Here is a 23,073-nt window from a genome sequence, read left to right as displayed (position 1 = left end):
TCTATAGTTCTGGATGAACAAAGCAGACAGATGATATCAGTCAAGAACTTTACTTCAACTTTTTCCCCAGAAGATGACTCAGAAGATATTAGCCAGACAAGCCCAAGACACCGTAAGGATATTTCTGTTCTTCTTCTCTTATTCTACCCTTTATCACTGTCTTCTAGTGGCAGAAAATAAAGATGTGTTTTCATGCATTTTCCCTTTAGCCATAATCCTACTCTGCAGTATATACTCCTTCCTCTGTCTCAGAAAACTCACACTATGAGACCCCATGCAAATGTCCACATGTAACGACACTATTAGGTCCTTTGAAAAGGCTGGCCTGATGAAATCCAACATTTGAAGCTGTTTTCACTGCTAGCAAGCAAGTAACTCAGCTTCACTGACCTCTCAGTGGAAGCCCCTGTCCATCCAAGATGATCCCTCTTTGGAAAGCAAACCCTGAATGTTATCTCAGAGAAAGTCATTGAGCTTGACCCTACTTCCACAGAGAATATAGTGTGAAATACAAGTGATGACAGGGATTGCTTGTTTGCATCTGACACCGAGGTGATGTCATTTGTGTCTAGGTTCTCGTTGTGGCATTTTGTCTTCTATACCTTCTCTCACAAGTGAAGACCTAGATAACCTTAATTTGGAGCACTTACATTTTACACCTGAAACTATGTAAGTATTTAGCCTTATGACCTTTTTATGGCTTTCTTTTCTCTGGTTAAGAGCATAGCCTAAGAATGCCCAGAATCAAATCTTGACTGTACATTCCTAGTTGTCTGACCTTATGCAACCAATATGAGCCTTAGTTTCCTTACATGTAAAATAGAGGTAATTGTAGAACCTGTCAGATAGGTTTGTTGTATTTATTGAGTTTATATATGCAAAGTATTCGCACTGAGCAGTGCTTGGCATCCATAGTTAAATGCTATATGTGTTAATATTTATTATTGTTGTTATTATTATTATAAACAATAAATGTTAGCTGTTGTTCTTTCAAAGGACTTGTTTTTCCACTGTTGCCTTTAACAGTAAACGATTGAAGGGACTAAAAGAATAAATGGGCATTTAGGGGATTAGGCAGTATATCTAAAGATGTTTGTCTCACTAGACCTACTAGTTTAGAATATTCCCAGCAGCCAAGTTCTGTCCTCTTCATTCATTATGAGTTACATTAAGAATATCAGTTGAGCTGAAACCGGTTTGGCTCAGTGGATAGAGCGTCGGCCTGCGGACTGAAAAGTCCCGGGTTCGATTCCGGTCAAGGGCATGTACCTGGGTTGCGGGCACATCCCCAGTGGGAGATGTGCAGGAGGCAGCTGATCGATATTTCTCTCTCATCGATGTTTCTAACTCTCTATCTCTCTCCCTTCCTCTCTGTAAAAAATCAATAAAATATATATTTAAAAAAAAAAGAATATCAGTTGAATATCAGTTAGAAAGACTTTAATTTCTGGACTGTGGTTGAGGGAGGCAAATCTCATATGAGAGATGTAGGGTCAGTTAAGTAATGAATTTTTAAAATTACCTATAATTGAGGAGATACACTGTACCCATTTTTACTTTCCCAAACGAAGAACACAGTAGCAATTATTGAAGTTTTTTGCAGCTTTCCATTTATTCCTATCTCCAGCCCCCACTCCCTTCTACTTCACCATTGGCTTAAGTCCATGGACCTACCTAATGAGTTTTGATCAATGGTGTGCTAGCAAATGTTTAAAACCAGCTTTCTGGGTTGGGGGGAGGGAAACCCGGATTTATTTCCTGGCATAAACCCTCCCACCATAATCTATTTCAAGCTACTGATATAATTCCACTAAATGCAGAGTTGAGAAGTGATAGGAATAATCAGCTGACATGAACTGGTACAAACAGGCTTCAGCACACCACTGGTTTTGATGTCAACACCTGAGAAGAATGCAGAAGAATAAAAAAAAAAAACTGCCTGACATATATATCCTCTTTTATCAGTCTGTTATCCCAAATGTGTTGCCACTTTGCTCTTTGGTGTGAACACACCACAAAGGAGTTCAGATATATCTGAAAACAATAGTGCAGGCTTTACTCCCACACATTTTTTATTGTTTTAAAATGTTTTTATTTATTTTAGAGAGAGAGGAAGGGAGAGGAAGAGAGAGAAAGATTAATGTGAGAGAGAAACATTGATTGGTTGCCTCCCATATGCACCCCAATTAGGAACCAACCCCACAGCCTGGGTATGTGTCCTGACCCGGAATCAAACCAGCAACACTTTGGTGCAAGGGATGACACAATCAACTGAGCCACACCAGCCAGGGCTACTCTCATACATTTTTATCTGAGATACTCAAAAGTTCTTTATGGGAATAAACCAATGACTCTATTCCCCTTTATTATATGTGGAAAAATATTGGCCACTCATATCTGAGGGCCTCCAAAGATTACTTCTTTATTATGAGCCCCAAATCCACTGAATCTCCCAACTAGGTGGGTGTCCTCTTTTACATCTAACAATGCTAGTTGTTAACATAATAGGAAATCTACTCATGCTTCCCAAGAACATTAAGGCTTGTGTACAATGTAGAGGAGGCCTTCCCTCAGTGTTTTTTTAATCATGCATATGAAGTCTGCTGCCCAATAATAATGGCACTTCTTTCATGCACCTATGTCTGCCCTCTTCTTCCCTTTGCCTAATTTCAGATGTTTCAAAGAAAAGTGCGTCATGAACAACTATTTTGGAATTGGACTGGATGCTAAAATTTCTCTGGAGTTCAACACCAGAAGAGATGAACACCCAGGACAATACAAGTAAGGAAAAGAAACTCCCCTTCCTACATGAAGACAGACAATAACCATATATACATATATTGCTACATCCCCTACCTCTCAGACAAGCAACAGAAATAAGAGGTCCTTTGGAAGTAAAATCTTAGTCCCAAGATTATCCTAATGGTACTGCTTGCCCCAAATATTAACCTGGTCTGTGATGACTCTGCATTGGCATCCTGAACTTTGGCTGCCTTCTTAATCTAGACATGTAAGTTACTGTGTAGAGACAGCTAACTGTGTTACTGTTGTTTTAAACAGATTACATTGACTTGATTCAGCAAATTGCTTATCTTTGTTCTGTGAAAACTTGACCAGATCCTAGTAGTGGCTTCAGGTCTGTTTTTTATTAACAAGGATGCAAAGTATTAACTGACTAGTTCTTTGTGTTACTAACCTGGTTCCCTTGGACCTACTTATTTTAGATTATCATTTCTGTTCCATTGATCTATTTGTTTATTCTATACAAATACCACACTATCTTGTTAACTGTAGCTTTATAGTTAGTTTTGAAACTGAGAGATGAAAGTCCTCCAACTTTGTTCTTTTTCAGAATTGTCCTGGTTGTTCTAGATATTTTGCATTTCTATATAATGAAACTATTTTTATAAAGAAACTAAAGTGCCCAAAGTACTTGTGGTTTAAAACAGAATACAAGTAATTTTGTACTAGCCTTCTTACAAGTCAAAGCTCATGCCCTGTGGTGGCTTATTTCTGTGGCTTTACTTTAAAAACAAAAACTCATCAACACAGACAACAGTATGGTAGTTACCAGAGGGACAGGCGGTGGGGGGGACGGGTAGTAAAGGGTAAAGAGAGTCAAATATATGGTGAAGGGAGATTTGATTTTGAGTGGTGGGTACACAATGCAATATGCAGGTGATGTATCATAGAATTTTACACTTGTATTTAATCTTATTAACCAATATCACCTCAATACATTTAATGTAAAAAGAATTGAAGGTCAGAAAAAGAGCTTCACAGATAAGAAAAAGATAAACGAGTTCATCACCACCAAACCAGTATTACATGAAGGGTATTCTAGAAGAAGAAGAAGAAGAAGAAGAAGAAGAAGAAGAAGAAGAAGAAGAAGAAGAAGAAGAAGAAGAAGAAGAAGAAGAAGAAGAAGAAGAAGAAGAAGAAAGAAGGAGGAGAAGGAGGAGGAGGAGGAGGAGGAGGAGGAAGAAGAAGAAGAAGAAGAAGAAGAAGAAGAAGAAGAAGAAGAAGAAGAAGAAGAAGAAGAAGAAGAAGAAGAAGAAGAAAGAAGGAGGAGGAGGAGGAGGAGGAGGAGAAGGAGGAGGAGGAGGAGAAGATGAAGAAGAAGAAGAAGAAGAAGAAGAAGAAGAAGAAGATGAAGAAGAAGAAGAAGAAGAAGAAGAAGAAAGAAGAAGAAGAGATAAAATATGAACAATAAAATGGCAACACATACATAGCTATCAACAAATTGAATCTAAAAATCAAAATAAACGAATAAAGACTCTAATGAACAAAATGAACCAATTAATAAAATAGAACCAGAGGCATAAAAACATGGAACAGACTGAGAAATATCAGAGGGAGGGGGAGCAGGAAGAGATTAAACAAAGGACATACTAGTATGCATATATGCATTACCTATGGACACAGACAATAGGGTAGTTAGTGAATGCCTGGGGTGGGTGGGAACTGGGTGGAAGAAGGTGAAGGGGGTAGGTTGGGGAAGGGGAACATCTGTAATACTCTCAACAATAAATATTTTTAAATAAATAGATAAATAAAAACTCACAGTAAACTCTAGCCAACCTTTCTAGTGATTGTAAAGCCCTATGTTTGTTTTGATCAGAGATTCTACAATCAGCAGGATTCTGTCCTTTCTACCTCCACCCCAAGTCTCCTGATATCTTTGCCTGTCCCAACTTCTGTCCACTGAATCCTCCTCTATAATCTACCTAGTAAATTTAAGTCTAATTCTATAGCATTGAATTAAGTGTTTAATATGCAGATCTCAGAAAAATCCCTCCACTTTGCCAGAAAAAAAATGTGCTTCAAAGAAAAAGTTATGTTTCAAATGAAATTGATTCCAAGCAGCTGAAATCTTGAGTTCCTGGAATGGTACTTGCCAAGGTAGCTAGTGTCTATCAGCCAGCTATACTCAAAGCTTTTTATAAGCATTACTTGCTGAATATTGGCTGTCTCTTCCAAGTCTGAACCAATATTAGAAGCAAGTAAAATGGCGAACTTACATACCAATGGGATGCTAAAGCTTTTAAGGGGGCCAGGAACCCAAGGAACCCATTTCAGCAGATGTTTGAATGGAGATACCAGTTACTCCATCCTAGCATATCCTCTTGTATTCAGTTACCATTCAATATGACTCTTCTATATATGAAGGCACTTGAGGAATAAAATGGTGTCCCTTCTTGCTTTTCCTCATCCATTTACCTTTATATTATTCACCCTGTGGCTACCTTTCTCTACTTTATCTCCCTGTAGTAGCCGCCTTAAGAACAAGATGTGGTACGGCCTTTTGGGAAGCAAAGAACTTTTGCAGCGCTCTTATAGGAACCTGGAAGAACGAGTGCACCTGGAGGTTAGTAGAAAAGAGGGTACTTTTTCCTGGACATAGAAAAAAAGAAATCTCACTACCTTGGTAATCAACTTTCCCCTATATTCTTGCTTCTCTCTGAGCTTTAACTCTGATCCTCACTCACAACTCATGGGAGGAAGGCATGAAGATAGATTTCCATTTTATGGATGAGAAAATGATAGCATGAAGAGAATACAGAGCCCTTCCACTAGCTCTATAATGTTCCTTCACATTCCTATCTTTCAGTGTGATGGAGAAGCTATCTCTTTGCCAAACTTGCAAGGCATTGTAGTGCTCAACATTACCAGCTATGCTGGAGGCATCAACTTCTGGGGAAGCAGCACAGCAACCACTGTAAGTATGAAATAGGGGACAGGGAGGGAGAAATGTTTGGCCCCTCTAAGATATCTCAGAAAGGAGAGTTGGACTCACTGGAGTAGAAAGAAAGTGGACAATGGGGGGCTGGGAACCTTTATTAGTAGCAGCTGTATAAGCAACATTTTAAAAGGAAACTAGCATTTCAGAATACAAAAAAAGAATCAACCAAAGACCCCAGGATAAGATCAATTCTTAGGTGTCACCTGGACTTTGAATTTTTCATTCCTCAGGCCTGACAGATCCTAGTGAGGTTACCTAAGCCATGCTCTTTTCTCCAAAGAGGTCTGTCAATAAAATCTCCTGAGAAACTGGCCATGACCATTTTCCTCTGAGCTCACTCAAGAAGGCCATGAGGCTAATGGGACTGGTCTTGGGCATTTATGATGCTAGATTAGACAGAGAGGGAACCAGCTCAGAGCAGTGATCTCAAAAGGAATTAAGAGTTATTATCTCAGTGCCCTTTTCCCAGGTGGGCTCCCTGATCTCATCTTTCCCCTTTTAATATATAGTTACTCCACTCTTCATGAGCTAGAAAAATTCTCACTAAGAGCCTTCAAAGCATACCTGCTCTGTGATAGACAATGTATGTTTTCTCAAGTGGATATGTGACACAGATCTTCCTCCTCAGGAATATGAGGTTCCTGCAATAGATGATGGGAAGCTGGAGGTAGTGGCAATCTTTGGTTCTGTACAGATGGCAATGTCCCGTATCATCAATCTGCATCATCATCGCATTGCCCAGGTAGGCAGGGGCTGGGTTGGCACCAGAAAGGGACTGAGCTCTGTGGCTACAATCCAGGATATGGAATTGTCCCAGAAATTAACTGGGAATAACTATCAGGGTGGAGGGATGAGGTTATCTGGTGGACAGCAAGGTGCTGGCTAAGGTTGGAGACAAAGGTGGTAGGGACTGAAGGAGCAAAAAGCCCATAGATAGCATGTGTTTTATCCCTGAGATAATCTGATTTACATCCTTGCCAGTCCTGCTTCAGATACACATTACGGCCACGACTGTGGTATTATCAGTAGTTGCCTCATTTTTCTGCCCTATTCTCCCTCCTCTTCCCTGGCAGTGCCGTGAGGTGATGATAACCATTGATGGTGAAGAAGGTATCCCAGTGCAGGTGGATGGGGAGGCCTGGGTTCAGAGGCCAGGCCTTATCAAGATTAGATACAAGAACGCTGCCCAGATGCTGACAAGAGATCAGGTAAGAAAGGAAAGGCTTGTCTCGGGCTCCTGCATTGTCTCATGTACAACTCTTGCTGAGTACTGAATACTTCCAGTCAAGCAGAATTCCTCAAAGGGCTGTGTGCTTGCTACTTATATCAGAGTCACCTTGGGTACTTGCTAGAAATGCACATCCCCAGGCCCCACACCAGACCTAATGAATCAGAATGGGGATGGGTAGTTTCTGGGAACTTGCATTTTTAAACAACCCCCCCCCAAAGACATTCTGATATATACTGACATTTTCAAACCTCTAAGAGAGTGAGACAAGGAGCTTCCCTCCTATGGTTTTAGACAAAGCTGTCCTCTCTCCACTGCACATAGAGCTAAGACTTTGAGTAGTTATAGAGAAATCTGTTCTTTCAACAAGAGATTCTTCATTGACTATGGTCTTTAGGCTCCTCTATGGTTCCTTAAGGTGCTGCACTCACAAGTGTCACCCACTTCCGCTAAGCCATCTAAACCTAGAAAGGAGTCATTATTGATCAGATGTTCAGTGCTTGGAGGCTTTCTTCCATTCTGACCTGAAGACAGTCCATAGAAGCAGCAACAGAGAGGAGAGGGGAAGTATAGTTTATAAACTGCCTACTTTGTGGTAGACAGTTTAGATATATTATCTCTAATTGTAGGTCCTCCCAACAATTCAATAACATAGATACACTTATTCCCATTTTACAGGTGAAGAAAATGAGGACCAAAGTGGTTAAATAACTTGCTAAAGGTCATACAACCAATAAATGATAGAAAGATCATTCAAAATTAAATCAGATATTTCTGGTTCTATAGTCTATCACAACATATTACTAAGATTTGGCAAAGAAGGGAACATGAAAGATGCTCCATTATCTTATTGATAATGGTGCAACCATATAACAGTGTCTGGGAGACAGATGTCTATCTGATTGAATCATATTGTCCCAAGACTCACGATAGTAACAACAACAGCAAAAACTAAAAGTGCCTAGTACATAAGAGACATTGAATAAAATGATGGATATTTGTATAGGTGTGTAGTTGGGTGTATGGGGGAGTGGGGGCCCTCTTTTCCCTTTACCCACAATACCCACAAATTTCAGACTCACAGACAGATCTATCACATGCCCTCTTAGCTACAGAAATCATTAGGATCTGCCACTGTCTTCATTTCCAGGACTTTGAGAACTCAATGAAAATGTGGGAGTGCAAGCATACTGAAATTCAAGCTGCCTCTCAACCCCAGTTGGACTCCCAGGAATCTCAAGATAGCCTCTCTGATGAGGAGTCTGCCCAGATACAGCACTTAGCTCAGCTTGCAGAAAACCTCATCAGCAGGTAAGTGAAACTAGCCTAGACACAAGGCTGAAAATCCTAAAAAGGGATATAGGAAGAAGCCGATTTGTATCTATTGGCTACTGGGGAGCTTGGTCTCAGAAAGCAGTCTTACCCAAAGCTCTGAAGTTTGACAGGGACCCTGACAATCCAAATAGGAAATGGTCTTTGTGCTCAGCAACATGGACCTCTCCCATTAGACCTAGAGGTGAACTTTTATTTCCTCCTGTTTTCCCAGACCCAACAGGACTAAGAATGTTTATCCTTTCCCTTAAATATCAGCAGGACCTTGGAGTTCCTGGAGTCATCTGCCCTCCTGTACTCTGGCCTCCCCCTATCCTGAAGCACCTACAACTGAGACAATATAGAAAAAAATGAATACCTAGAGTAGAGACATTTTTGGCATAGATAGCTACCTAAAAAAAAAAAATAGAAATAATAGGAGGTGCCAATTTGGGTATCCAGGGCTTTCTATTCTTAGCCCAACCCTCACCAGTATCCCAGGACAGAAGTCCTTCAGAAATACAGACTTATCTATCTGTCCTTGTTTTATTACAGACTTACTAACCTGAGCAAGGTCCACCAGCATGTATCTGTCCTCATGGATTCTGTGAACGCCAGTGCCAAAATCCTGGATGACACCTTTAATGGCCAAGACAGCAGCAATGAGGCAGCTGCAGCTTCCTTTACTCCCATTGAGGTAAGGGGGCAAAGGGCAAACCAAATAATAAAGGTGATGAAAAGGAAGGAAGGGGATCCTTCCTAGGCTGCATGGAGAAATTGGGCAATGATAGGTCAAGAAATTGATGGATAGAGTGGAAGGGAAGGCAGGTATTCCTTGACTGTTCCAAGTCCAGAGTGGCTACTAGGGGAATCCTATAGCAGATTTCATCATCTGAGACCTAGCCCTCTTCTCTGATAGCCACCTACCACACTGACCTTAGGGGGAAAAGGGCAATTAAATGGAGAGAAACTTGGCCTTGGCCCTTCTTAATCCCAGGTAACCTGTTAAGGCAACACCTGTCATTAAAACCTGAGCTCCAGGCTGCCTTGGTTTCCCTCTCAAGGGAGATATCCAGATGAGAATGCTTGAATGCTTGATGTTAAATGTGCCATCCCATGACTTTACCTATTGCCAAAAGATTTATGGGATGCTTTTATTTTAAAAATATTTTTATTGATTTCGAAGAGGGAGAGAGAGATGGAAACATCAATGATGAGAGAGATTCATTGATTGAATGCCTCCTGCATGCCCCACACTGGGGATCCAACCTGCAACCCAGTCATGTGCCCTGACTGGGAATTGAACTGTGACCTCCTGGTTCATAGGTCAACACTCAATGACTGAGCCACACCAGCTGGCCTATAGGATACTTTTAAAAAGTGATTTTAGTGCTGGGCAAATGATACCAAAGGGCCACATATAGAGTCAGGGTTTTCTAAAATGTTGGTTACCTATATATTTTGGGCCAGTTCCTAGTTGGAGGAAGTCTTGAGTTTCAAGAAGGCAGAAGGTTGGGCCTAACTTTACCTACCATGGGAAAGGTACTAGTAGTTTTATTCCAGTGGCAGCAAGTAGCCTCAAGGTTACTCTCTGGTTTTCATATTTCCTATTTCCCTATGCCCATAGCACTCAATCAATGATGTCAAATGCCAAGTTGTACTGTCTCACTTCATAGGATATGCCAATACAACTACAGTAGTTGACAGCTGGCATCAATTCTAATTTGGTCCCAGTGCCCATGCTGTACTAGCTGTATTATATTTTGAATATTACTTTTTTACCTACAGCCACATCCCACTAGCCTGTTCCTCCCTTCCCACAGAGAGGAACAGCTGCTGCATACTTACTAACCAACAATTCCTCTGTCTTTGTCCTTTCCCTTACTTTCTTTTCCATTTTTCTCCTCTCAGACTCTAAGCAGAAATGATGCAGTCGATGTTACATTTAGTCTTAAAGGGCTCTATGATGACACCAAAGCTTTCCTGGAAAAAAACTTGGTGAGTGGAGGGGGTTGGAACAAGGGAGGGCAGCGTATCCCATCTGAAGATGATCATGATCTATGCTTGGTTTTAGGGAATTGGAAGACCTGGAGGAGCATTTTAGCCAGGTGCTTAGCTGGCAGTCCCTGCTGTGTTATACTCACCCAGGGTTGTCATTGACTGTATCACTTCATAGGTGCTAATCCACTGGGACTACCATATCCTTGAAGAAAAGTCTCCCCCTCTCCTTTGGCAAATGTCTCCTGGGTCCAGGCCCATCAAAAGTAGGTTGTTCCCATCATACCTAAAACAGCTTCAGTAGGAAAAGGTGAGCTCTTTCAAGCTGCTCTGTATCTCCCAAGTGTCCACATACCTCTCTCACCATGAAGACAGTATGGAATATTGGGAAACTCTAGGTTCAAATTCCAAATCTGCTCCTTACTAACTATATTAGTTTCCTAAGGTTGCTGAAACAGGGTACTAAACTCTGGGTGACATAAAACAACAGAAATTTATTGTCTCACAGTTCCATAGGCTAGAAACCTGAAATCAAGGTGTCAACAGGGCCATATTCCCTCTGAAACCTGTACGGGAATCCTTCCTTGCCTCTTCCTAGCTTCTAGTGACTTGCTAGCAATCTTTGTTGTTCCTTGTCTTGTAGATGCATTACTCCGATCCTCCATCTTCATGTAGTGTTCTCCCTGTGTCTCTCTGTCTTCAAATGGCCATTTTCTTATAAGGATAGCAGTCATACTGGATATCGGGGGCCTACCCTATTGCAGTATGACCTCATCTTAAAAAAATGAATTACATCATCAATTACCATATTTCTAAACAAGGTCACATTCTGAGATACTGGAGTTAGAATTCCAACATAACTCTTTTTTTGGGGGGTGGGGGGAGAACACAATTGAATCCATAACACCAGCTGTGTGAAATAATTTCACCTCTCTGGATCTCAGTTTCCCTATCTACAAAATGGATATGGTAATCTCTACCTTTCCAGGTTGTTGTGAGGATTAAACCAATTATTGTATAATAGCAGCTTGATAGATGGTAAACTTTATTAGCCTTAGGAAAAATGGACTGAGGCTAAATTTTTGAGCTACAAAAATAGTTGCATGTTTCACAGAAGGCAAAGCCCATAGGCACACATGGTGAGTGTGCTCTGATGAGTCAACTGATCATGACTACCCCACTTTTGGGTTGGCTGTTAGGGCAATGTGGCAGGTGCTGTTTTTGCTTATCATCTAATTATGGTTTATTTGAAGAGGGGCTTCTGAGTTGATATTCCAAGAAGTGCATCCACTTCCCCTTTTCCATTTGCACATCTAATTGGCACACTGCACAGACAGTGGGATGCCTAAGGCAATCAGGTCAGGTTGACCCAGAATCTGAACCCCAAGCTAGAGTTTTTCAACCTTAGACAATAGCAACAGAAGTACCTTCTATATATTGGCAGAATTCAATGGCCTTGTCAATTTGGGTAGCAGGAAATATGGGAACTTGGACTTTCATTGCCACTCAAACTTTCTTGAGGCTCATGGCATGAATATTGGTTCCTGCTAGCCAACAACCCAAATTGAGCACACAGCATATTTAACATAAGGCCTGATAAGAACCCATACACACATACACACATCCAAATGAGACCAGGGGTCAGGCAGCAGCTAACTAAGAATGACCAAGTATCTCCAGAAACGCTATTTCATATAAGGAGTATGGAGATAAGACTTATTTCATTTAGCCCTAGCTAGTTTGGCTCAGTGGACAGAGCATTGGCCTGTGGACCAAAAGGTCCCAGATTCGATTCAGGTCAAGGGCACATACTTTGGTTACAGGCTCTTCCATGGTCCAGGCCCTGGTCAGGGTTTGTGCAGGAGGCAACCAATCAGTGTGTTCCTCTCACATCAATGTTTCTCTCTGTCTTTCCCTCTCTCTCTTCCACGCTCTCTAAAAATCAATGGGAAAATGTCCTCGGGTGAGGATTAACAAAAAAGACTTATTTCATTTGGGTGTTGTTATTTCTCCCCTTGAAGGAGGATACTACAGAGCTCACTGTTGGCAGCTGGATGTAGATTTATGATGAAGTAAATACCATCCGGTAACTCTCACTTCCCTTATTTGGCAACCTCATTTGTGCTATGACTAGTTATGTGTTGGGACAGGAACCAAGAAATAAGCACCTAAGTCATCTAAGTTTGCACATTTACCTCAGAGAAGAGTCCTGGACAAGTTTTCCGCTGGAGCCAAAAGGGCAGGAAAATAGAGCACAAGACTCAGGCCTACCCACCTACTATTTTCAGAGCCTGAGTCTCCAGATGCCAAATATGAAGACAATAGGAAGCCATTTTATTCCTTTCCTATTATGTTTAGGAATCATTTTCCAAGGCTCGAAATTCCTTTTTTTCTATACCTTTGGGTTTGACTACCAAAGTGTTGTTGGTAGATATGCCCCTAAGGACTCCCTGCCCCTTCCCTCTTTACCTTGAAGTGATGGTGATTTCTATCTGACACCCATTCTCTCCCATCCCATTGTCATGTGTACACAAATGTCCTATGCATCTGGGCTACTCTGTACTGTCCTAAATCATTAGCTGTAAAACAAAATCAAGAGATATTTGTCTCTCTCATATCCCATCCTGAGTGGTCATAACTTCCAGCCTCATCCCTCACTCATTCACCTGCCACTTATTTGTGACAGTTGGCAAGGTTCCATTTATGGCTGGTGCATCAAGTGGCCACTGAAAGAAGCCACATAAGGGCCAGGTTGAAAATATCATCATGTGTCTATACTCCCAGCTCACTATTTACTGGAATATGAACAATCTCACCTATGTTGCTGGTCTAGAACTTGGTTTGTCTGAGTTGGAGATGGTCCCAGAAGAGTCCATTTTAAGTCTCCCATGGACTGAGTAGAGTTCATTCTGTGGGTGCAGGGGGTTACTAGGGAATACTTAAGCTGTGTTTCCTGAACCTGTGGGACAAGCCATCTGGAACTCATTTCTTACTAAGAGTGAATATATAGGGGCTAAAGCACAGCCTGAAGAGACAGGCCCTCTTTGCCAGGAAGGAAAATTGAGCCAATCTCTCTCTAGGTCACTCCTTACTTCACAAAGCAGCCTTTAAATTACAGTAACTATGTAATAAAGATTCCTCCTAGTATCCAGTTACCCCACATATCCTTTATGAGACTGTGTGGTATAGAGGATAGGCCATAGTGTTAAACTGATCTGGGTAAATCTAGCCATATTCTGTGGGAGCCTGGCCAGCCCTTTCATACCTCTGCACTTTTTACCACTCTCTATGCAATCTCCACTTTCCATCCTTGGTTATCAGGGTTCTCTCCAGCTAGTCTTCAGTTGATTTTTCAGGGTGTTTTTTCCTGTATTTTAGTTGTATTTCCAGTTTGGTCCTGGGAAAGTGTCAGTGTAGCCTCCACTTACTCTACTGTCATTTTGGAAGCTAGCCATGTGATTTTGAACGCTAAACTTCTTTGAGTCTGTTTTCTCACATAGAAAACTAGAACAGTATTACTTTGCCAGCTATTGAAAAGTTATTGAAAAGATGAAATGAAATTATGAATGCATGGTTCCTGGAATATAGTATGGGCTCAAAAGTTGGTGGCTGTTTTTTATAGAGACCCTTGTCCTGGACCCTAAACTGTAGAGGTATAACTCAATATTAATTGATCCTGGTCAAAGGGCCTTTCTGCTTGCCAAACTGAACATCTCCAGCCCCAAAGGGGGCTTTCATCATTTTTCAGGGTCTCCCTATTGAGAAAGAAAAGAGCTCACTACACTTTTCCATGACTCCACAGCTGAAAATGATGCAAGTTGGCACCCTGTGGTCTCATGGCCACTAGCAGCGAATAGCAGTCGGGGAAAGGACAAGAGTCTATGATGCAGGGTGGTAGGCATTGGACACTCACTCTTTTTCCTGTCTTCACTAGTTGAGAAATGCTGAGGATGAGGCCACACTGCAAATCACCCTGGATGCCATGAATGAGGATTTTGAAAAGCTATCTGAGATCAACTGGATGAATTCAATCCTTTTACCGGAGGTATGTGACCTGAGGATTGGGAAATAAATGGGAAGAGGGATTATTCCTTGGCGCTCTACCTTTCAGTGTGGACCAAGACAATGACTAATGCAGCAGAGAAAATCTAGTAGTAGCTTTTGGCTTGAGCTTAATGAGTCTCATCTTCCCATCCCCTCATCATAAGTAGACAGGACAAGACAGCACATTGAAAAATCATATGGCCACGGGAAAGTAACCAGAAAGAACTATTCTGTGGAAGGAGATGATTAGGAAAGAATAAGCAAGTTTGCTTTTTTCTGTGCTGTTCTCCTGGTCACAATTCCCCTTTCCTGCTCAGTACATGCTGCCAGGACTGAATTTCATCTGGTACATACCATTTTGACGATACCAGTTGTTTACAGCCAACCTCTGTTCTAAATGGTTGGCTCCCAGATCTTACTGGTAGTTAACGTGTCCAATTATCACCTGTCCCTCCCCATCTGGAAGGATAGTAGGCTTTCCAGTGCCTTCCCCTAGAAAGTGAGTGGCTTAAAAGCAAATCAAGCATGCCACTAGTGGCTACAATATAGTTGTAAGGACATTGTCATTTTGGGACAACTCTGAGTACTTTCCTGAGATTGAAAAATAGTCCCATTTAATAAATCAAATGACCCCAAAATGTCCACCGATTACTAGGTAAATTATTCTCTTTATGGTCTGACATAGTTTTTCTTTAAGTTTCTGCACCATAGAATGGCTCATTTCAAACTGTATGAATCCCTGGTTCCCCTACTCATTATACCTGTTTCTGGCTTCATACACCAATTATATGTATGTTGTAAGCAAGCCACACATATGCATGTTTGGACTTGTGCAGCAATCAGATTGTTGTTTAAGAGAAAAAGCCACATACAACTTTAGGTTAAAGGATTTAATAACTTTCTCATATGCCTTTGCTAATGACTTTGCTGCTTTGGGAGGGGAAAACATGTTGTTATGCAGAAAAGGAAGTCAACTATTGTAGCATCTTATTTCTCTTATTACTCAGTGCAGCTATATCTCACCAAGCTCCTGAACTAAGCAACTGGACTGGATACTGAGAGTAATTAGAAAAACTGACCATGGTCTAAAGCAGGGGTGGGGAACGTCTGGCCCATGGGCTGTATAAGGCCTGAGAAATCATTTGGTCTTGCCCTGCCAAGGCATTAGGAATGAGTTAATTAAATGTTTGACCAAATATAGCAGGCCAATTTTTAAGTTGATAATTTTGTATGGCCTGCAAAAGATGTCATAAATACCCAAATGGCCCTTAGCAGAAAATAGGTTCCCTACTCTGGTCTAAGGTCTCAGTATGTGAGTTGGTGTGGCCTAGGGCATAATCTCTTTTCTGGATTTCAAAACTACCATAAAGATGAAGAAGTAAGGCTCTAAAGAAGGGCAGAGTGATTTGAAAGAAAGCCAGGAAGATGTTTCTCATTCATGTGACAATAATCTTGCTCACCTTAAAACCACAGAAGATTCAGATCCATTTTGGTGGAAAAAGCAGGATGACAGCCAATTATTCATTGGGCTTTCCAAGGCTTTGGCTGAGGGGAAAGGTCTTGTGCCCTTCCTTTAGGTTACTTCTCAAAGACAATTCTGAAGGCCCTCTACATAGCTTAGAGGAGAGAAGGTAAGTAGGAGTCAGAGCAGGAAGAGGATGAGGTCAGGTATATACTTTTATTTTAAGGATCAAAGGCATACATAATATTGAAGAGAAGAAAATCCCCAAGTTTCTTGGATTGTGTTTGGCTGGACTTTCTGGCAACAAGATTAACCTTGGGATATGTTTTACTAAGACCAGGAGTAAAACAAACACACGTTAGCAGGAGTGAGAGGACTGGGAAGCTAAGCTGGAATTAAAGAGTCTGAATAATCTATATAGCAAATAACCCACACTCATAATTAACAGCTATGTGTAGAGAACCTTCTTTGCATTCCAGACATGGAAGTAGGTGGCCTACGAGGCAGGTACTTCCTTATAGCAAGGTATTTACCCAAGGGGATGAGTTGGGGCTTACCAAACTGTATGTCTGAAGGAAGGAGTGCATTTTTCTAATTCATGAAAAGATGCCACATGGGTCAGCAGTGGCCCTAGCAATCTCACCCTACTAATTGTTAGATGCATGACTTCAGGTGACATATTTTACCTCTTTGAGCCTCTGCTTCCTCATTTCTATAATAAGGGTAATAGTAGCTACTTTATGAGGTTGTTTGGGGGCTTATATGAGAGCATTTATTAAAGTATCTAGCAAGGCACCTGGCAGAGAATAGGATCTTGATAAAGAAAAGTTGCCTTCCTAGGGCATAGGACTAGAGGTATCTACCACACCTGGATAGATAGCAGATCTGCCTGCTTTCTGCCACCATCCTTGTTCATCATCTTGCCAGGCCTCCAGGAATTATTTCTAAATGTTAGGTAACTAACATTTTGACCTTCATCTTGCTGTGGTTTCCCAGGAAAAATCTTCAGACACTGACAGTAGAAACCTCAGATTGAAAGTTAAGTTCCCCAAATCGAGGAAAAAGAAGCTAGAAGAGGAAGACAAGCCTAAATCAGGCCAAGGAGTCCAGGGTTTTATTGGTAAGTCTCCCTCACAGGGATAGGGGCCACGAAGACCTCCACAGCAGCCCTTGTACCTCCCAGGGAGCTGAATACCCAATTAGAAATGTTCACAGTTATGGTGGTGATGGAGGAGGCTGGCTGAGAGCCAACCTTAGGCAACAGTAAGTGATCTATTGGGAAAGGTGTGAGCTAGAAAGTGATATGGACACTGGCAGGGGAAGAACCTGAGAAGGAACCTTGCATTGTGATCTCTGTGATGTAGAGAGCTGAAGAGAAAAAATGGTAGGAGGCAGTTACTTTTCTGCTTGCCCCATTCCTGTTCTGCGTTGATAAGTATGGCAAAATAACCATACTTAGATCTCTCTCCTAGTCAGCTACAACTACAAGATTTTAGTCCTGTTCCAGAAAACAGTATTATTTGAAATGGGTCGGGGGTATCAGTGCTGGGCATCTACAGGGTCAGGAACAGGTTTCATGACATATCTAAATATTTTTATTTACTATCTATTATAGTAAGTCCCTGTAAATACAAAATTTCTATGTTGCATTATTTGAATTTCAGTTCCATCCCATCTTCAAAATTGAACTTATACATTGTTGATATGTCAGTGAGGCTCAAAAGAAGGTTCTCTTAAAGTTGTCAGTTATGCTAATTCTGATGTCAATGTTCTCTCCTAAATTTTGGGCCTAGACAACCTGGAAGCTTGAGAGATATAGCAATAGTGGACATAGGGGAAAAGGGAAGGAGGGTATCAGTTTGTTTCATTTTTAGGAAATGAGAGTTTGCACAAATGCCAAGAGAGAATCTCCCGGACCAAGTTGTGTTTTCTCAAGTTTGGTCCAAGGTGTTTGATTTCCTAAGAATCTGCCTGTTGGGAGATAATGGTATTTAAAAGTCTTTCTGAAGTTCCATGAATTTTTCACGTTCTGAGACTTCATCCCACTTGTGTTTGGCTTACATAGTGTCAGCTGGGGTTTTTGTTGGTTTGTTTTTTGTTTTATTGATGGTTCAGAGATGGTGGGTACAATAGAAATAAACCAGTCTATCTTCTTTGCTCTTTGTGATCCACACATTTGCACACCTGGCAATGTGCTAACCTCATTATTTCTATATTTGTTTGTTTCTGAAGGAAATTTATGGCATCGCAGAAATCGTGAAGATGAAGCAAAAAATGATGAACCCCCAACATCATCAAGATCTCAACTGTAGCCTTTGAAAGCTGGAAGGAGAACTCACAACGTTTAGAATTCTACTAAAAAAAACTCTCAAAACCTCAATATAGGCTAGACTAAATTATTTTAGAACAAACATGAGCACCACCAAGAAAGATCCTCCAATTCCTTATACTAATACACTTTTCCTGGACTCAATCAGGTCTCCTTAGAGGTTTACATCATTTCATTGGCCAAAGATTCCTATTCTGAGTTGTCTTATTCAGTTCTCCTTCTCTTTGTGCACATTGAGCAACTACAGTATTTAATTGGGATAAGTTCTTTATGAATGGCCTGGGATCTACAAAGGATTCAAGGTAGTTCACCTCTTCAGGGAGTTTGTGAATGGTTTTCTCTGACTATCAGAGAAACTGTTGATGCTGGGAATAAATGAAAGAAATACTCTCAGGGAGATGAGGAGAGGGGTCAGGGTAGCCAGGCTTGGCTGTGTTTCTTCCCCAGTCCTCCCTGTTGCAACTTCAGGAGGTCTCTTCTAGTTGGTTTATTAAGATGACAATGAGGTCCTGGGAGCGTGTCCATTTGCCTATTACAATGATCATGTGAAATCTTTCCTTGTAAATGTAGTGACTGCTCTCTGCAATTTTTTTTTTGTTTTTTCCATGTGTGCATGTATGTCTTTGCACATGTACAGGTGGTGCTCTGGTGGCTGTGTGGGCCCATTGGTTGGAATTCACCCCTATGGCAACCATATAGGCTCTCTTCCTACTGCCTTGATCCTAGCCTGCTTGCTTCCATGGAGTGTTTGCCTGCATTCTTGCTGGATTTTTTAACTCAATGTTTTGCCGCTGTACTGCAGTATAGATTATGTATAGAGACATATAGATGTATATATTATATATTATATATATATTTTAAGAGCTGAGAATACAACTCGACCTCTAAGTGACCCTATAATTTATTGTGCTAACCCAGGAATCCCTCCCCACCCTAATCCCATCACCCACCCCCATTACCCTACACAAACGCACACGCACACACACACACATACCTCTACCAACTGCCCGACTTCTTGGTGGAACTTCCAATCTTTTGGTGCATTTTCAGCGTCTTTGAAGTGGCTGGGACATACTTATAGCCCAGCTGATTCTGACGCTTCTTTAAAATTCTGAGCCAGGCCAGGAACAGGAGAACAAAACACCAATGCCCTAGAGAAGGGGGCTAAGCTGGCATGCTGCCTTTTTTCTCCGTTTGTCCTGGACTCTACATCAGCAACTGCCCCAACCTGTTCTCTCCCCTTCCCCAGTAAAAAAGACCTTTTTTTGGAGCAACCAGGCCTTGAGTTCTGTGACTTAGATGCCTGAGTTAGGGACTGCCTGACAATCCAGTAAGAGCCTAGGCCCTTCCTCACAAGCTCCATCTGGGCCTACATCTGCTGGACAAGCTGTTGGGTGAGTCCCCAAATCACCTTTGACTTTCCCATCTTGCTCTTTCCCTTGAGCACAGAGGGGCATTCAGAGTAACCAAAAAGAACATGGGCCTGGGAAAATGGAGGCTAATACCCTCTGCTTTTCCAATGGTTCTTCCAAATTTCTTATGGAAACAAAGTGTGCCAAGATTGCTCCCAATCCCAATTTGCATTTTTTTTCAATGCCCACTCCCAGTCAGACAAACCTAATCAAACTCCAGTGTCCAGAGAAGTTCTCTCTTTTTGGCCTTGTTTTCCCCGCCCCACCCTCAACTCACACCTTTAAGTAAGTGTCCCTTCCCACTGATCAAAAGAAAGCCAGAAAACTGGCCTCTCCCTACTTCTCAAACAAACTTAGCGTGCTCAATCACCTGACTCCATCCAGGCTGGTTCATCGAGGTGCACAATCCAGACTCCAACCACTGGTTCTCAGCTCTGGAATTCCACCAGCCTAGCCCACTTAAACCAGCCGCCTGTGTTTTACCTCTGCAGGGGTGAGGAGAAAAATACTAACAAGGGGATAGTCCCCAAATGTCTGATTGCTGTGCCAAACAAATTAAGAAGTTCTAGCTCTACAACTTTAGAACGTTAATGAAAAAGATAAAACATGGAAAACTTATTTAAGCATCAGCATATGTTAACTTACTGTACATATTTCAGTGGGGGTATGTGCTGTTGCTGTATCTTTGGCTTTCTCTGCTTCATTCTTTCTTCCCAGGAAGAAGTATTAGATCAAATCAGACAAGATTGAGCGTGTTCAGGGTGGTATGGCCATAGACATGTATTAAATGAAATCAGGAAGGTCACCATTGCAGCCTGACTTGGCTTCTCTATGGCTGCACATATTAACACCTGCACACTTACTCCCAGAGTTGGGAACCAAGTTGCATTTTTCTCAGAAGGACCTTGTCCAAAATGGAAATTTTCCAAATGAGCAAATTTAAGGAAGAAGAAGAAGTCCTAGAAGAGGGTAGCCTTATCTTGGCAGTGCCTAAGCATGGCTCTGTCTTCTAATTCTTTTTATCACTGATAATAGTAAACTATAATAAGACTCCATCTCTTGTTCTTACTTTGCTGACTTATAATATGTCTTTGTACACTGTAGTGCTATTGTTGCTTTGTTGTACCATCTGGGTTCCCTTTCACCCACTCTGAGCCAGAATGATATTGAACAAAACCACTTGGATTTGAGGCTCGATTCAGTTCATGGAGAATAACTGATAGGTGATTAGGCCCAGGAGCAGGTGTGGTTTGCTAAATTGCTTGGTTATCTCCTAAATTGCTTAGTTACCAGTTGCTTCCCCAAAAGGAAGACAGCGTGCTAAGCACCTGTTCTTGCATGTACTAGCTTGCAAACAAAGCAAGGAATGGTCATCTCTTTCTCCAGGGAGCTGGCTTAGCCTCTGGATGCCTAAGTTCCTTTCAGGACTTCAGTATTAACTACTTTCAGTAATATAATTGCTCGAGTGGTGGGACCAGACACCAAGTACCCATCTTAATTATGTTCAGAGATGCCATTAAGAGCCAGTGTTCTGGGGTTTGCTTGCATCTTTGGTAGCACTTTCTGAGGGATTGAGTGGGCAATTCCTGGATAGAACAGCGGGGAAGGAGAACACCAAGAGACTTGGACTGCCACCAATTGTTTCTGGTGTCAATACTACAGGTCAGCCCTCTCTCCAAAAAGGGCCTATACTGTGTCCAAAAGGGCAGGAGAAGAATAAGAAAGAGATTTTCAATTTAATAAATTATGTTAAAGATTGATTAGAAGACACAGTTGGGGTCAACACAATCTTCCCTCAGGACACAAGTGGAATAGTTTTAGTTTCGTAAAAGACAGAAATGAATACCAAAGCAAACAAACCCATTAGCATCATTCCATCCTATAAAGGACCTCAACTGGCAATATGGCTTGTGGAATTGTATCTGTATCTTTGTCTGCTAATCTGTAATCCATGCTGTTCTGTTCCATTATTTTTCTTTTTTTTTTCAAAGGCCCCTGCAAATCAGCAGGGCCAGGGGCTGGATGGGGAGGAGACGGGTAGTTGTGGGGTAACAGGTAAAAGCAGAAAGAAAAGGTCCATAAAGTGAGCCTGTTCCTCCTCACCCAAATAATGGAACACCAGTTTTCAAAGTTAATAGTTTTGCTTCTTAAAATATTTTAATAAATGGATAAACATAATCATACCAGTGGCTCATCATTTACTTCAGGATGGGGGGAGATGAATGGCCGTGGTAATGGTGAATGAGCTTGGGTGGTATCCAACCTCTAAACAAGCCACATGCATGTAAGGATGGCAGGTCAGGAAGGACAGTAGCAACACAAGCCAAGAATCTCCATCAGGGTGATCATAACATTAAAAGGGATGCCACAAAAAGTTCTAAAACAGCTGCAACTTGGGACAATTCTGTGGGAAAATACCTGCCACTGTAATTGTTCTAAAAGCCAATTCTCTGCAAGACCCAGATTTCAATGAAATGAACTGTAGAGGGAAAGTGACATACAGAAATACAGTCCTGACTGATAAATAGATGCATAAATGCAAAATGCACACTAAAGAACTTTTGGCATTACAATCTGCCCACCTCACACATACATTACATACTCCTCACCCCTCCAGAAGGGTTTGAGGTTGGAAAGAGTAGTCTGTTCAGATGCAAAATTGGTGAGGCCTGGGATCAAAGATGGTTCAATTTCTGCCCCACTAACAGAGACCCTTGTCACATTTAATAGGTGGGCAAACTAGGCTATACTAGACCAGAATTCCACAAAATGCTACACCCGGGTAAGAAGTTGGATCTTCTAAATCCTTGACTTACTTACCAATACCAAAACTATCTCTTACTTAGAGATGAAACAGATGTGATCTTCAGGACCATATTTCAGTCTACCCCCATAAAAACTATATTCTTAGGCTTTCTGATGAAAAGAGCCCTGTTTCTGAGGAGCCATCACCATGTTAAGAAATTTATAATACATCCTGTAGGCTAGGGCAGTACCATCTGAATTGAATTTAAGTCTGCTTTTTAAATCATGGTATAATAAAATTGCCTTTTTTCTTTTGGTGTAAATGTCAATGAATTTTAACACATGTAGATATTCTAGTAACCACCACCACTATCCAGGATACAGAATAATTTTCACTGCCCCATAAATCTCCTTCACATCATCCCTTTATAGCCACATCTTAACTCTACCTCTAACACTGACCTATTTTCCATCACAATAGTTTTTTTTTTCTTTCAAGAATGTCATAGATTTAAAAGGGAACCTACTGTATGGGAAAGCATATTTGCCCATAATCCATCTAATAAGGGTTTAATTTCCAAAACATACAAAGAATTCATACAACTCAACACCATGAAGACCAACAATACAATCAAAAAATGGGCAAAGGATCTGAATAGACACTTCTCCAAAAAGGACATACATATGGCCAAGAAACATATAAAAACATGCCTCAACATCATTAATCCATCAGAGAAATGCCAAATTAAAACCCACAAGTGAGATATCACCTCGTTCTTGTCCAAAATGCCTATCCTATCT

The 23,073-nt window shown here is 41.3% G+C and overlaps 1 protein-coding gene across 1 annotated transcript in view; it reads left to right on the top strand.

Moving 5' to 3' along the window:
* Positions 1-18,098, top strand: part of DGKK (diacylglycerol kinase kappa) — a 125,431-nt gene extending 107,333 nt beyond the window's left edge. The window contains exons 18-30 of the mRNA XM_006097234.3: positions 8-112; positions 573-669; positions 2,674-2,781; positions 5,272-5,368; positions 5,612-5,719; positions 6,372-6,485; positions 6,817-6,951; positions 8,122-8,282; positions 8,838-8,979; positions 10,194-10,280; positions 14,215-14,325; positions 16,783-16,906; positions 18,019-18,098. Coding sequence (XP_006097296.1) covers positions 8-112; positions 573-669; positions 2,674-2,781; positions 5,272-5,368; positions 5,612-5,719; positions 6,372-6,485; positions 6,817-6,951; positions 8,122-8,282; positions 8,838-8,979; positions 10,194-10,280; positions 14,215-14,325; positions 16,783-16,906; positions 18,019-18,098 — 1,469 coding nt within the window. The remainder of the gene's footprint in view (positions 1-7; positions 113-572; positions 670-2,673; positions 2,782-5,271; positions 5,369-5,611; positions 5,720-6,371; positions 6,486-6,816; positions 6,952-8,121; positions 8,283-8,837; positions 8,980-10,193; positions 10,281-14,214; positions 14,326-16,782; positions 16,907-18,018) is intronic.
* The last annotated feature ends 4,975 nt before the right edge of the window (positions 18,099-23,073 follow it).

The sequence above is a fragment of the Myotis lucifugus genome, unplaced genomic scaffold (assembly GCF_000147115.1).
Source record: "Myotis lucifugus unplaced genomic scaffold, Myoluc2.0 scaffold_196, whole genome shotgun sequence".
NCBI lineage: Eukaryota > Metazoa > Chordata > Mammalia > Chiroptera > Vespertilionidae > Myotis > Myotis lucifugus.
This window is presented reverse-complemented; position numbering and strand designations above follow the sequence as displayed.